This window comes from Beauveria bassiana (genome assembly GCF_000280675.1).
Source record: "Beauveria bassiana ARSEF 2860 unplaced genomic scaffold BBA_S00024, whole genome shotgun sequence".
Lineage (NCBI taxonomy): Eukaryota > Fungi > Ascomycota > Sordariomycetes > Hypocreales > Cordycipitaceae > Beauveria > Beauveria bassiana.
The window spans coordinates 42811-57094 of record NW_007930859.1 but is presented as its reverse complement, the minus strand read 5'-3'; the positions used below and the strand labels follow the sequence as shown (position 1 = coordinate 57094).

The 14284-nt window shown below is 49.5% G+C and overlaps 5 protein-coding genes across 5 annotated transcripts; 2 read left to right on the top strand and 3 right to left on the bottom strand.

Annotated features, from left to right (window-relative positions):
• Positions 1-882: 882 nt before the first annotated feature.
• On the top strand, positions 883-2554 carry BBA_07295 (Cytochrome P450 CYP578A2; the record flags this gene model as incomplete). Its single annotated transcript, XM_008602392.1, has 3 exons — positions 883-1205; positions 1255-2351; positions 2406-2554. The coding sequence occupies 3 exons, from the start codon at positions 883-885 to the stop codon at positions 2552-2554; spliced, it is 1569 nt and encodes a 522-aa protein (XP_008600614.1).
• Positions 2555-2706: 152 nt separating this feature from the next.
• Positions 2707-4922, bottom strand: BBA_07294 (protease S8 tripeptidyl peptidase I (cln2); the record flags this gene model as incomplete). Its single annotated transcript, XM_008602391.1, has 5 exons — positions 2707-3175; positions 3282-3580; positions 3652-4151; positions 4210-4652; positions 4720-4922. The coding sequence occupies 5 exons, from the start codon at positions 4920-4922 to the stop codon at positions 2707-2709; spliced, it is 1914 nt and encodes a 637-aa protein (XP_008600613.1).
• Positions 4923-8247: 3325 nt separating this feature from the next.
• Positions 8248-9168, bottom strand: BBA_07293 (uncharacterized protein; the record flags this gene model as incomplete). Its single annotated transcript, XM_008602390.1, has 2 exons — positions 8248-8999; positions 9096-9168. The coding sequence occupies 2 exons, from the start codon at positions 9166-9168 to the stop codon at positions 8248-8250; spliced, it is 825 nt and encodes a 274-aa protein (XP_008600612.1).
• Positions 9169-12464: 3296 nt separating this feature from the next.
• BBA_07292 (uncharacterized protein) lies at positions 12465-13106 on the top strand (the record flags this gene model as incomplete). The annotated part of the gene is made up of 1 exon (XM_008602389.1): positions 12465-13106. The coding sequence occupies one exon, from the start codon at positions 12465-12467 to the stop codon at positions 13104-13106; it is 642 nt and encodes a 213-aa protein (XP_008600611.1).
• Positions 13107-13489: 383 nt separating this feature from the next.
• Positions 13490-14239, bottom strand: BBA_07291 (peptidase A4 family protein; the record flags this gene model as incomplete). The annotated part of the gene is made up of 1 exon (XM_008602388.1): positions 13490-14239. The coding sequence occupies one exon, from the start codon at positions 14237-14239 to the stop codon at positions 13490-13492; it is 750 nt and encodes a 249-aa protein (XP_008600610.1).
• Positions 14240-14284: the final 45 nt, after the last annotated feature.

Here is a 14284-nt window from a genome sequence, read left to right as displayed (position 1 = left end):
ACAGCGCAGTCGGAAACAAACTTTTGGAACCAGGCCTCTACAACACTCCTTTCTAAGAGTTTGCGCCATCGGCCTGTGGAAGCTAGCCGTCAAAGGATAGGTACCTAGAGAGGCGAGAGACCGGGGGGAAGCGCCGGAACTCGGGACCCCGACCCCTATAGAATCAAAAGGTGGAGGTGGCTGGCATTGGTCAACTTGGAGTAATTAGACTTTACCCGGTACTGCGAATGAACGCGGTATGATGGCTTCCGCGAAACCAATCCATGACGCTACAATGAATGGTACTAGGGCTTGTTATGCCACCCATGCCTTTTGAATTTTTCTTGGAAAACCAGGTCAAACTTTGCAAAGGTTTAGGAGCTTGCGGCCTCTCGGAAATGCGGTGAGTAGTATTCCGCAGATGTTGCACGGTGCTGTGGAGAATGAAGATGTTGCCAAGATGATGAATACACGCGCCCTCTGGTATTGTTGCATGACTGATAAGGTGGGATTGATTTGGTCAAGATTACGCTGAAGCGATGGTGCTCTGCTCTCCTGGTCCATTGACATTTAATATGAACAATCCACGAATTGATGAACAAGGTTGCTGCCATCTCTTATTCATGATAATGTTCTTTTCTCGACTGCTCTGTTCTTGTCAAAGGTGCTGACATGTTTTGGCGAACACTAGCATAACTAGGGCGTGCTATCTGTAGGGCGCGCCACATGTAAACTTTGCTGATAGCATACCCGAGATCTCGAGCCCCAACAGAGAATCGGCCAACAAGACCTCCTTGATTGCAAACCGAATTTGAACGGCATATACATCGAGTGCGACTTTCGTAATGTATTGAGTTTCACTTTTGTGATTCATCGTTCGCATGTAGCTCATCGCCTTCAAACATGTCGTTATCGCCATACTTCCTTGCGCTATTGCTACTCGTCGGGTATCTAGCCTACTCATTCATCATCTATCCACGATGCATCTCGCATCTGGCAATCCTCCCTGTCCCTCACTGGTCCTGTCACTTTTCAAGCTTCTGGATCCTGCGGGCGCGAAAACGCGGCACAGAGAATGCATCCCTGCGAGATGCGCACCGGCGTCTAGGCAACATTGTACGGGTGTCGCCCGATACCATCAGCGTCGACGGCGTGGATGCCATGAGGGTTATTTATCAGGGCGGCTTTCCAAAGGCACCGTGGTACCGCATCTTTGACAATTACGGGTATGTCGCTCATTGACTGTCTGTCGCGGTGCAAGACTAAGAACATTAGGGTGCCTTGCATGTTCTCGACGCTTGAATCCAAGGCACATTCAAAACGGAAAAGAATGATTTCCAACGTGTACTCCAAGTCATTCGTTTTATCTTCGGAAGCGGCAAAGGCTCAGGGCCATACAATCATGTTTGGCCGTTTACTGCCGCTTTTAAACGACGAAGCTCACAAGGATCCTCCAAAGGGCACTGAAGTGCAATCGCTTTTCATGGCTACGACCATGGACATGATATCGGCTTACATTTTTGGATTGGCGCACAGTACCAATTTCCTACAGGACAAGGCTTATCGTGACCATTGGCTGGATCTCTATTTATCGCGCCACCATCATCATTTCTGGCCGCAGGAGCTTCCCTTTTTCACGGCCCTCCTCAAAAGAATTGGTGTCCGCTTGTATCCTACGTTTGTCGACAGGGCCAACGATGAGCTGCGAGCTTGGAACAAATCTCGGTGTGAAAATGCAGGCCGACAAGGCTCTGGAGAGGTTGAGCACCCTGATCCGGCGAATACCGCAGTCGTCTTCACTGCCATGCATCAAGGCATCGAGAAGGAAGAGAAGATTGAAGGTGACAACTCCATCCTGTTCCAGACAACAATTCAGCAGCGAGACGCGTCCATTGCGAGCGAAATTCTTGACCAAGTTCTCGCGGGCCACGAAACGGCCGGCATTGTTCTGACGTATGCATCATGGCACTTGTCCAAATCCCACCACTTGCAAGAGCAGCTGCGGCAGGAACTATCATCATCGCTCTCTTGCAGAGAACAGGTTCTGCCCGATGCAAAAAGATTAGATGGTTTACCTCTTTTGAATGCCATTGTCATGGAAACTCTGCGGCTGCATGCCCCGATACCCGGTCCACAGCCGCGCGAGACACCGTATCCCGGATGCCATGTGGAGGGATACTTTATCCCAGGTGGTGTTCGCATCGCATCCTTGGCTCATACGTTGCATCTAAACGAAAGTGTATTCATTAAGCCTGACACCTGGGACCCGAACAGGTGGCTCCAGGGCAGCAACCAGGACGTGATGAGGCGCCACTTTTGGGCCTTTGGCAGTGGTGGGAGAATGTGTATTGGATCCAACTTTGCACTACAAGGTCTGTAGTGAATTTTCTTTCCATCATTTTATAATCAAACTGACTTTGAAACAGAGATGAAGCTCGTTCTTGCCGTCATTTATGCCAATTTTACTACCAGCATCGTGAATGACAATGGCATTGAGCAGACAGATGGCTATTCTGCACGGCCAAAAGCAGATCAACTGTTTCTCAGATTTCACAAGATTACTGAAACAGTTTAATAGTTTTATTCAAATTGCAACGCATGATACCAGCTAGTCGAATTAATGTTGAATATTAAAATTTCAGCTATATAGGAAATAATTATCTACCACTTCAATGTCTCATTCTAGCGCGTAGCAAAGAATGCACATGTATGCTGTAGCCTGCTACATTACAGCTCAAGGAAATACGTCAGCCACTCGTGATAGTTGGGAGTACCAAGGCCAGAAACGGGATCCCAACCCGGGGCAGCACTGAAGCCAATATTGCCACAAGCGCTCAAGCCACGATCGCTGAAAATCCCGCCCAGCGCCTGGTTGCCCTCGGTAATATCGTGGTAGAAATTCTTATTCCCAACAGCATTGTATAGAGCAGGGTTGGCAAAACCAATGGGGCCTTTGCCCGCAGACCTGCGCACGTCGTTGATGCGGTTGAAGATGGCAGCAATAATGGGAGACGACATGGAGGTACCGCCGCTGAGACCGTATCTCCCTTGAGCAACAACGAGGCCGTTGTCGCCGAGGGCAGCGACATCAGGGTACGCTCTGCCGGCGCGGTTGTAGATGCCGCGAGTGTCGCTCGGTATGGTACCGTTGACAGTCTCGTAAGAAAAGTAGTTTGGATTGTGATGAAGCAGATAGCTGTTGGGTGATGTGTTAGCAGAGCTTAAAAGCAATTTGTCTGTTTTTTTTGTCTTTTTTTTTTTTTTTTCATTTGACATGTTAACGGGGGGGGGGGGGAGCATACTTCTTGACAACTTCCTCCTGGTAGCTGGGACGGGCGAAATAGTTGGAGAAGCCTCCGCCAGGTGAAAAGGACGTGGTGACGACTTCGGCCTCGCCAACACTTCTGCCCGGGGGAAGAACGGTGGAGCCAACCGAAGTGACAAAAGGGCAGACAGACAAGAAGGACGGGGTAAAGATGTCGTGGTGAGGGCCAGCGCACTCGTTCTGACGGCTGGCAACACCAGTATCACCGCTGGAGACGACGACGCTGACACCGACATTGCCAAGCTTCAAGAATTCGTTGCAGACACGCTGCAGAAACTGTTAGCACTTTTTTTTTCTTTGACCAAATTTCAACATTTCACTTCACTCTGGCTCTGGCTCTTACTTACCTCGACAACAGCAATGGGCTCGTCCATCTCGGCGTCGCCGTAGGAAACGGACAGGACGTTGGACGGCTGGTACTTGCCGCACATGAGTCTGCGGTCAAAGTTGGGGTCCTCCTTGCAAAAGTCCTTGTCGACTGCGCTCGCCCAGTCGGCAAAGAACTGGCTAAAGGCATTGCGAATAGGCTTGTTCTGGAAGATGATGATGTTTTGGGGCTGGATGAGGGGATAGGCAATTTCCAGGTCCAAAAGCGACTCGCCGCCACCGTCCTCTTGACGGACAGGAGCGGTCGCGCCGTTGATGAGGGCCAGCTGGGGCTTTCTTCCCTTTGGCACGTTGGGGGCAAAGTTGCCCAAGAAGAGGTCGAGATCTTCCTGATCGAATGTGTCTCCAGTCTCCCAAATGCCAAGGTAGTTGACGTATTCGGGGTTGTTCTCTAGAGTAATGTTGTAAATGTCCCGAATGCACTTGGGAGTGATGATTTGGTCACAACCGATTTCCGATTCTATAATGTTGTTCCGCGTTAGCAACCAGTACATGTTTACTACTGTTGCTCAACTTACGGTTGGAGACTAGTTTCTCGACCACATCTTCTTCGAGGGCTCGGATGGGCTCCTTGACGGCCCATTTGTCGGCAGCGCCCTTGATCGGCGCAATGCCATCACGGCGGTGCAATTGGCCGAGGCTGACAGCAGGGAACACAAAGTCCACAAAGTCGGCGATATCCCTGGGCAGGCGATAATCCTCGACACCAATATGGTCTCGGCCGGTGATTTTACTCTGGTAGAGATGGTATCTTGTCTGGAGGACCTTTTCCATTTTTTGGACCGTGGACTCAACATGGATGACGGTGCGGGTCCTGTCAAGGATAATGTCCTTGTGAGGGACACCAGCCTTGACGAGCCAGTCGGTGACAGTCTGGATGGTCACATCATCCGCGGCAAAGTAGTTGATGGCTTCCTGGGCTGTCATGTGCTTGCCATAGTTGGGCGACTTGGGATTCGAGCTGGCCCTTGTTTTAGCTCTCGGTGCATGCTGCGCGGAGAAAAAGCATTGTCTCTGCGGCGACTTACATGTCGTAGAGGCGTTGAGTGCCCTCTTCAATGTTGCTCTGCTTCAGAGCAAACTGCACAGGCAGCTTCGTTTCAGCATCGGCAGGCTCGCCACGGGCATAGTGCTGGCGAGGCGAGGTACGCTTCTCGTGTACGACGTCGGGGCTGTCGGCAGGGAAGCCGAGAGCGCCAAGAATTAGGCCTGATAGGATAATGCTCTTCATTTTGAGACAAACGCTGATCGATTGCGACACCAATCGTAAGCTAAGAGGAGGAAATACTACACTGAATCTTAGACTTTCTGAGACAGCGGGAGCATCCCATCTTATATACATCACTAGCAGCTCACGCTTCATCCTCGAACGGCAGTTCTACCCGGACCTCATCCTGTCTTTTAGAGACTGGCACTGACAGTGTACCTGACTAGAATGGTCCGAAGGATCATGATGGGGGATGTCTGAGCAAACTCAATGTGACTTGCCTATTCGGGATGGGCTGTGATGATGTTATCGCAGGCCAGGCCAGTTGCTGCCGTCGTGCGGAGCTCCTGAAGATTCGGCATGGAGGGGGTCCCAGTCCCTGGCGGGAGCATATAGTGGAAGAAGGGGGCATTGCCTCCGCGACCTTCCTTGTTTGTGTTTGTCCACCTCCACCATGAATCATCTCCGCCGCCTCCACGGGGAGCTCCGGCCGCTGCAAGCCCGGCAGTGGCTGCCGTGGTGATCTAGCACGCCAAAGTAATAAAGGCGGTCCGTATCCTGGTCCCTAGTTGCACTTGCGCTAAGACGCAAGCTCTCGGTCTACATGCATCAGGGTTGTCCTGCCAAAAGCATGACCGCCAAAATGCATTTCATTCAGATGGAAATGCACGTCGGCGGAGCCATTGGGCTCTCTATACGAGAATACAAGAGTCTAGAGCTGAGCTCATGGAACTTTGGTTGATGTCATCAGTAGCAGCCCTCCCTCCTTCTCGCCTTCCTTTCTCAACACCTTGCAGCAAGGTCCATAAATTTGTCCTCGGTGTGCCTCTTCACCGGACCAGCGGCGAACGGCGATTGCAGCTGTGTAGCAGTGATGATGAGAACGACCGTGCATCAGTCCTATCTATCGAAGCAAGCCATTATTCATTCTACTCTGCCATAGTAGGCGAGCTTTGTGACTTGCTAAATGTTATGCCTGTCTGAAGCTGGTTCGCGGATCGGGGGCTTGATCTGGCCGTGTCTTGGCCATCGATGGCCAAGCCACTGGCCAAGCCACAAGGGGGGGGGGGGCCTGCCTAGCGCATAACATCGAGGGCTGGAAAAAAGCATGGGCTGTCGAGGTTGCTTGTCCACGCTACCCCGGAGTACTTTGTCAATTTGCGGTCTAGAGTTGTTGCTGGTATAAAGCAATGCATCATGACACCCTGAACCTCAATGACACTACCCGGTGCTTGCCTATACGTGGAAGAACATGTGGCCTAAACAAAGTTTCCTGCTCTCTCTGTATATATGCCTTTTTTCTAGGCTTTGTCCAGGTACCATGCTCCTCTGCACTCTAAAATGTGATGTACTATCGTGTCGAGTGCTAAGTAGCTTACCAGTTACTAAAAAGGTTACGTTAGGTAGTAGCTCAAGGCTAAATGTTACGATTTTTGCCAAAAATCGCCCTAAAATCGGGTACACTAGTACGGAGTACTGCGTCTAGGATGTCTAGAAGTATTTCTGAGCCATGAGCTGGTGGCTGTCTACATCTACAGGCATCATCTTGTATTCACACCTTGAACAAGCAAAGCGGCAACTAACGAACTAGCTAGCCTAGCACGCGGGTGACAAAAAACATCGCCGCCCTGCCCGGCTAAGATTCGCTCTTATCAGCTAAATCCGTTCAAAATAAATATTTTTAAAATACTAAGAATTATAGATGGTATTAGAGGACTAATTCTTCTTTTTCTTTTTAATTATCTTATTCTATACGTGGTGTACCTTATGGAATACTCAGAGTCCATCGGCGATGTTTTTTGTCACCCGCGGGCCTAGCAACCTAGTTACTAGTTAGCCTAGATCCCCGCACCCACTTTTGCAGGGCAGTCTTTATCTAGTTACAAGGTTGATTTCCCTGGAACCTCTCTTGCCCCTGTCTACGCCTTGAGACTTAAGGGCTGTACGCTCTGTGCTGAAGAGTCGGTGGAGGACGCCTTAGGACTATTGGTACTTGGGATCAGAAGTCGCTTTGGCTGTGCAACCTTTTTAGAAAACGAAAGAAAGTGCACTAAAAGAAGGAAAACTTTGCCGGAAGAAAAGTGCACGAAAACGGGGTTCCTCTCTCTAGCTCTGATGGTCGCTGATGATGGTAGCATACTTGTGTTCAGCCGAGTGACCAGAACAAATCAGGTGAAAGGCAGTAAACCCCGCAGCGTTGTCTCGATTGATTCGAGCGCCCGCGGGGAGGAAGGGCGTGTACTTGTGTGGATGAGTGGGTGAGTGTAGTAGAGTACAGGCAGAAACTCCATTTGAGCAGCTGTCGTGTTCATCAGTTATTTCCCTCTTATTATTATCGCACCGCGAGTGCGCTTCCCGTTCACCCGCGAGCTTGCCCAAGGCCTTCTTATGCCTACAAGCTACGCCGGCGATGGCCATCGATGGCTAAGCCACTGGCCAATTGGTTGGTGCACACCACCTTTGGGGTTGGTAGGGGTAGTGAGAAATTAGTACTGGGATTAGTGATAGGAGGTTCAAGTATCTAAGATACTTGTGATAGTTTGTCTTCTACTTTTACTTATTCTAGTAATAGGAAAAGCGCAACCTTGCTTCCAGTCGGCCGAGCTTAAACTTCCTTCTGGAGAACTACATTACGGCTATTAATTAACTGCTAGTTAAAGCAGGCGCTAAGAGCGACTGAAAAGAATAGTGTCTGCTGTTTACCTATGCTGTGCCACACTAGTAAGAGAACGTATTGTGTGCAACGAGTATCGAGTGCTGACTGCTTTCTCGACCGCGCGGCCATCTGCGGGATTCTCTGCTGAGATTGATCGACTTCATCAAGAAAATGCAGCCTCTTTCGGGACAATCCCAGGAGCTGTCGGCTCTTTTGCCAAATGAGACTGAGAGCAAGGTCTGTGCTGAATGAGAAAACGAGGAGCTGCGTGTAGATCTTCAGGTCGCCGAGGACCAACTACATAAGCGCTTCTTCGGCGCAAAACGGCAACGCACACAAAGATTCGCGCTTGAGACTTTAGCCGCAGCGGGTACAAGGCATTATCTCCATCATGCGAAACCTTGACAACGGTCTTACGGTGTGACTTGGGTGTCTGCTGTCGAAAAAAATGCCAAAATTAATTCAACGAGAACGTCTTTCTCTAGGTAAAATTGTATGAATTAGATGTGTTTTGTCCACAATGCGTAGTCATTATGGGTTAGTTATCTAACTAGGCCAAGAAGAGAGGAGGCGTCACCGTGAGCGTATTGGTCGGCATGTTGTAAACGAGGATTAAAACTCTGCACCTTAATTCATAGCCTAATTTTATACAGTCGGGAATCTAAGAGGTTCTTCTACCTCTGCGGACGTCCCTCAGAAGCCGAGACCACCAAGTCCACCAGTCACGCTACCAAGCCCTTCGCTGAGCCCTTCAGTGAGCCCTTCACCAATCCCACCGTCGGAGAGTCCCTTGACAATGTCGGTCGGGAATTCAGACAGGAGACCTTGGCCGTCGCCCCCGGCCTCGCCGCCACCGCCGAGAAACGGCTTGACCAGCGATGCGGCGGGCGAAGCAGCTTCTTCGCCTTTACCCTCCCCGCTGGCGCCGGGGATGAACGCGCCGACAGCCTTTTCAATGGCACCTGCAGCGTCGCTTGTCGTGTCGCCTTTGGTTTCCTTGCCACCCTCGCCGCTGGGGACAACAGCCTGGACTGCTTTATCAATAGTTCCAACAAGGTCACTGGCGCCGGAGCCTTTGCTGTCGCTCGTGTCTTCCTTTTTGCTGTCGCTTTTGCCATCTTTGCTGCCACTGGCCTCGGTGGGGGTGATGGCCTTGAGGGCCTTTGTAAGCGTCTCAACAAGGTCCCCTGCATCGACGCCTGCGCTGCCGCTCTTGTCCTTCTTTTCGCTGGTCTCGGTGACATTACCTTTGCCGCCACTACTAGAAGAACCGGCGTTGTTGACGACGCCTTCACCGAGAGCGACAGCGGCTTGAGTGATGCTCCCGCCGAGGTTGACGGCATTCTTGGCAATGTCGGCAGGGTTGAGGCTGAAAATGCTGGTGGCCAACTTGACGGCGCTGTCGGCAATGTTGCCGATATTGCCAATACCGTTAGTGGCACGTTCTGTGACGGGCAAAACGTTAGCCACTTGATGATGATATGATGAAGAGCCTCCAGCCTTGATATTTGCCCCTTCTTTTCTAGGCAGTCTCAACGTACCAGTTATCGGCGCGCCAGCCACAAGCAAGGGCGCGCCGGCGAGGCAGATTGCGAGTGTTCCAGCAAACTTCATGATGATATAAATCGTAAAAGGAGAGATGTAATAAAGAGGTAGGAAAATTTCTCAATGGACGATTGTTTGATGTGACGACCAGTGTGAGGCTAGGATCATGAGAAGAGACAAATCTTAAGCCCTTGTCTGGCGAAATCCTTGGTCTATAAGGCTATATATATTCACACTTGGTCACGATATATTTCAAGGTGATTTCTTCCTTGGTCATCAAGGGCCCATCAAAAAAGATGCCGTGAAACAATTGCCCATGCGCGCCCAGAAACGAACGTGCGTTTATCACGATCCGGCAATTCGTCTGCTTCTTCGTCAATCATATCCAACACTAAACTAGTCTATTCTTTGAGTAGTTGAAGAGCCAAATCAGATGTTTTTGGGTTGCCAAGTTTTCTTTTTGTAGCACCAGAGCGAGTAGGGCTGGCCCCGGGCACCGAGTCTGTGCGAGCGCATCGCTTGGACCACGAGTTTACAAGGTTGAGGGAGAACAAGGGTGGATCATGAACTGTTCAGAAGTCTCGCCATCGTTTCAGAGAGGCGACTGAGAGAGAACGTGCGCTTGCCATGCATTTAGCCTTATAATTTAAATTTTCGTATAGTTCTCTAGGATAGATTCTAGAATACGCAGAGCCATGCCGTAAAAAATTATCATAACATTAGAAGACACCTAGGTAGGAGGGATAGAGCTACAGTGGGGTTCCAAAAGTCTATCACTACAACGCAATTTACACCTAAATACACCTCGAACACTCCTCTATATCCAGAGTGCTCAAGTTTTTCGGGTAACCTGGGTGGTGGAGGAAGACTCGGTGATCAGACAGAGAAGTGGTTTCGCTCGTTGGAAGGCCGTCGTCTGGGTGCTTTGGAGGCGGCAACTGTTCCCGCAGACGGTATAGGGCCGCTGCCATTTTCTTTTTCTCTTAAGTTGGAGATGAAGATGGAGGTAGATGATGTATTTTGCGCGAGCCACTTTGACAGTATTATTAGTGCCTGACGTAGTTAGTGCCTTGCTAGTTGTTGCCACGATAACCACCTAATTGATAAGATAGGAAGCTCGCACGAACTGAGCCGGCTGTACTAGAGCTTATGTGTGTATGCCGTTAATTCAGAAATGAATTATATTATTGATTTGATAAGGATTTATGTAAGGACGGGAATATAAGTGTTGGGTAATTTGCACAAGACATGGCGCAACGGCACAATGCTGCTACACTAGCGAGACGCTATATAATAGCTTACTAACGTGCACCTTATGATCTTATATAGTGAGCTAAAGAACTGCTGTGCTAAACCCTTCTATATTTGTTTGGCATAGAAGTTAGTGAATTTGAAAAGTTCTATCATTTCTCCTTCTCTGCACTGCTGACCTTCTTGCCGAATTTCTTGCCGAATTTCTTGCCGTATTTCTTGCCGTATTTCCTGCTGAGAGCCTAAGCAAACTTCACACTTGAACTAGAAGACCACTAACTCGCGCGGACTTCGCTATTCTTCAGCATCCACTTATACCCTGACTAAGACCATTGTTGCACCATTTTCCTGCAAAGAAGCATATGGCTTGGGGCTAATCGTCTACGCTGCGGAGTATCTATTGCGATAAGCGGATCTATCTCGTAGATTATAGACGGTAGTGGATGTAGTATTGCCATTTTAAAGTATATGATCGCCGCTTATGGCCTAATTCCGAGACTTTTTCTCAGTCTTAACAAGTATCGACCCACGGTAGCGTTTCTTAGCGTTTTACATAAAGATTAGAGTCAATCCCGCTACCGTTAATGTAGTAGATTACGCCCCTACTAACATAAAGAGGACTGCGTTACTATACGTAGTAGAACTAGGTTCGTCGAGAAGTGACCCTGGCTAGATTTAAACTAACCGCCTTCTCGTAAGTGTATAGGTCCCACGATAGGGCTGCCTACGACGGTAACCACTCCGCCACCAGGGCGAAACGCCACCTATAGGGCTATCGTGCTTAGACGGTATATCTATCTAGTAACCTCCTTATATAAAACGCTAAGAAACGCTACCGTAGGGCGGGACTACGCGCGACTATGACTTAGTCAGTCTTATTATTAGGCCCTAATAATAAGTGATATATAAATGTGATAGCTGTAGCGGACGGTAGGTGTCTTCTAATCAGGCAGGCAGAAGAACAACCCGAACCTGCAACAAACGACATCAGGAAGATTTACAATAACTAAGCCATATAATCGTCCTTAAGCGATATACTAAATACTAGGAGAGCGCCACTAGAGATTTTTATTATCGACTAACGGAAGAACAGGGATATACGTGAAGAAGCGTCGTTTTAGAGAAAAATGCTTGAATTTGACTTAAATTAGCATGAAGAAGCTATTTAGGAGGTGCTAGGCAAGCTACGGCAGCAACTCATTTATTTGGAAACCTAAGTTACACTGATATATGCAGCCATAGTCTATTCCGCAGCACCTTTGGTTATGACCGTCTGACCACACTCTCTACTCTACCTATCTCTAATCCGTACCTTGAGTTTCATAGCAGCGGTGTCCGGTTAGTGCACCCGTAGTACTTTATTTTAATTACGGCATTTACATACTCTATACTATTTCATACTTAATAGCATAAATAGTCTTCTATTTTATATCATATAATTTTATTCTATAGATGTAAAAGGCGGAAGGTTTCTTAGCAGTGTGTTTTACAGCAAAAGGACCCCTAGAGTAATATAATCACTAAGCTATAGCAATGAAACATATCAATCAAGGGCATCCCGCAATGTTAAACACCCCTCATATCAGCTATATTACCTTTAATGTCCATAACAAGACTCGATTCATGACGAGACTCGACTCATGACAAACCTCGGCTTGGCGACGGAATTCTTGACGCCTAAAGCGACCCTCGAGTCCATGACGAGGCCACAAAGAGTCAAAGCCAGACTTGATACCTGTGGCTTTGCCCAGGACAGTTCCATGGCCTCGAAAGTCCTCTTTACATATAAACCTGGCGCGAGTATAAGAGCCCCCACCGCTAAGATGAAAGGCTCATGGTAATGTATTCTCATATGGGTAAAGGTTTTATTTCAGTGCTGATCAAGAAGATGAGGCTTTTGAGAGTTAATTTACCTGTAATTGGGTAGTATTCTGGTATACTTAATTCGAAATTTCATTATAGTAGAGCCAAGTAATAGAGCTAATCCTGGCGCTGAATCTCGGACGTATATATAGCTCTCTAGCAACGCCATTCAAGACATTCTCAACATCGCAATCTTCCTAAAGATTGACAAGACGACTTTCATTTCCGATACTATACTAAGTTTACTCGTTATGACCCGTCTTTACCTTTTATCGGCCTTGCTGCCGATCATCGCTAACGTCTTGGCCATCGGAGCCACGAATGAGACAGCAAGCGCAGCCAGGAATGGGACCAGTGTCGTCGATGGCGCCTTCATCGTCGAGTGCAGCAGCCTCAGCGATGTAGAGTCTCTGAGACAAGAGATTCAGAGCCTAGGCGGCACTATCCGCCAAAACTACACGTCCGACATCTTCTTAGCGCAACGGCGTCTTGTACCGGCCTCGTCCTGTCTCATTTCACAATACTATGAAGATGTTATGGTTATTGCCGCCATGCCAGTGGGGTTCCCAGGCACAAGGGCTAGTAAGGAGGACTGCGAATGCGCCGTGATCTGCCAATTTCTTGGACAGAAGTATTGCTTTGCGAGTCCGCCGCCGATTACTTTTCGACAGGGCAGAAGCTGCAGTCCTTCTCACAGCTTATACATCGATTCTGTATCTGCGGAGATGGGACACAACGAGTTTTCCCGTGTCGGCAATGGCCTGTTGTGGGACACCCTCTGGTTAGTCGTGACTCGAGCAAAGTTTCAGCGGACCTGGGACGCGCGGCCGCTCATTTCACAATATTATGAAGATATTATAGTCGTTTATCGCTGGCTTTTTACAGGAAGATGAAAATCAAACAGACTCTGCATACGTAACGAACGTGCCATATACTCTTTAGGAGGCAGTACGTCGAGAGGTTTCTGAAACAGCAAGTCACGGCTAAGAGACCTATTATTACCAACTGACGAGTCAATCAGGAGAATTTCCAGTTCCAGAAGAACCTGTGTTATCAGGAGATGTTCGATGAGTCTAACGTAATACTTGAGTATTGGGACATGCGAGTACTTCTCTCTCTGGTGGGGACGGCCTCGTTTGCCCGCCGGCCTCAATCGCACTACAGCGGCCTCTACGCGCAGAGTTTTTGCAATTTCATTTTATTTTGTTATATAAACTTGCATAGTATATACGGTATGTACAGTGAAATCTCCCAACTCAGGCCTCAGTTCCGTCCCCTAACCAGTGTAGTTGCAGTAGACGTCGCTGCCACGAGTACCACAGTCAGTCAAAATCTCACCACTCTTGGTGCGGAGATCAATGACAGTGCCGCCGCTCGGGGTGATGGAACCCTGGCTGCCAGACGCCGACGCGTCGGTAAAGGTGATGCTGTCAAAGTCGGCAAAGGGAACCTGGCTGTTGCCCGACTGAAAGTCCTCGACGATCCACTCGGCGTTTGTCTCGCAGAGGGTCGAGGGGGGGTTGGTAAACGTGTGCTGGACCTTTTGGCCGGTGGTCAGGTTCTCGAGGACGGCGACGCCGCCCGTCTTTGACGAGGCGTCGACGTACATCTTGACGCTGTCGCCGACGCTAATGTCAATGCCGCTGAAGCTGTACGAGTAGTCGGGGATCCACTCGTACCAGGCGTCAAAGGAGCCGTCGCCGTAAAAGGACACGCCCGTCTGCAGGATGGCGCTCTGGCAGGTGTCGCCGTCGATGCCGACCCAGGCGGACGCGGCGCTGTCGGCGCCCCCGGACACGCGGGGCACGACAATGGTGCCCTGGACGTGGTTGTAGCCGCTGCCAATCTGCACGACGCCGGCCCAGTTGCCCGAGTACTGGGTCTCGGTGACGTTGCTGGAGGGCTTCTTGAAGTGCGAGCGCTGCTTCTGGCTGGGCTCGCGCTGGCGGAGGGCAACGCCTCTGGTAACGGCGGGGACGGCCGCAGCCAGGGTGGCGAGTGAAGAGAGGATGAGAGAATACTTCATCGTGTGACGGGAGGGAGACGAGCAGGGTGATGAGAGTTGGCCGGC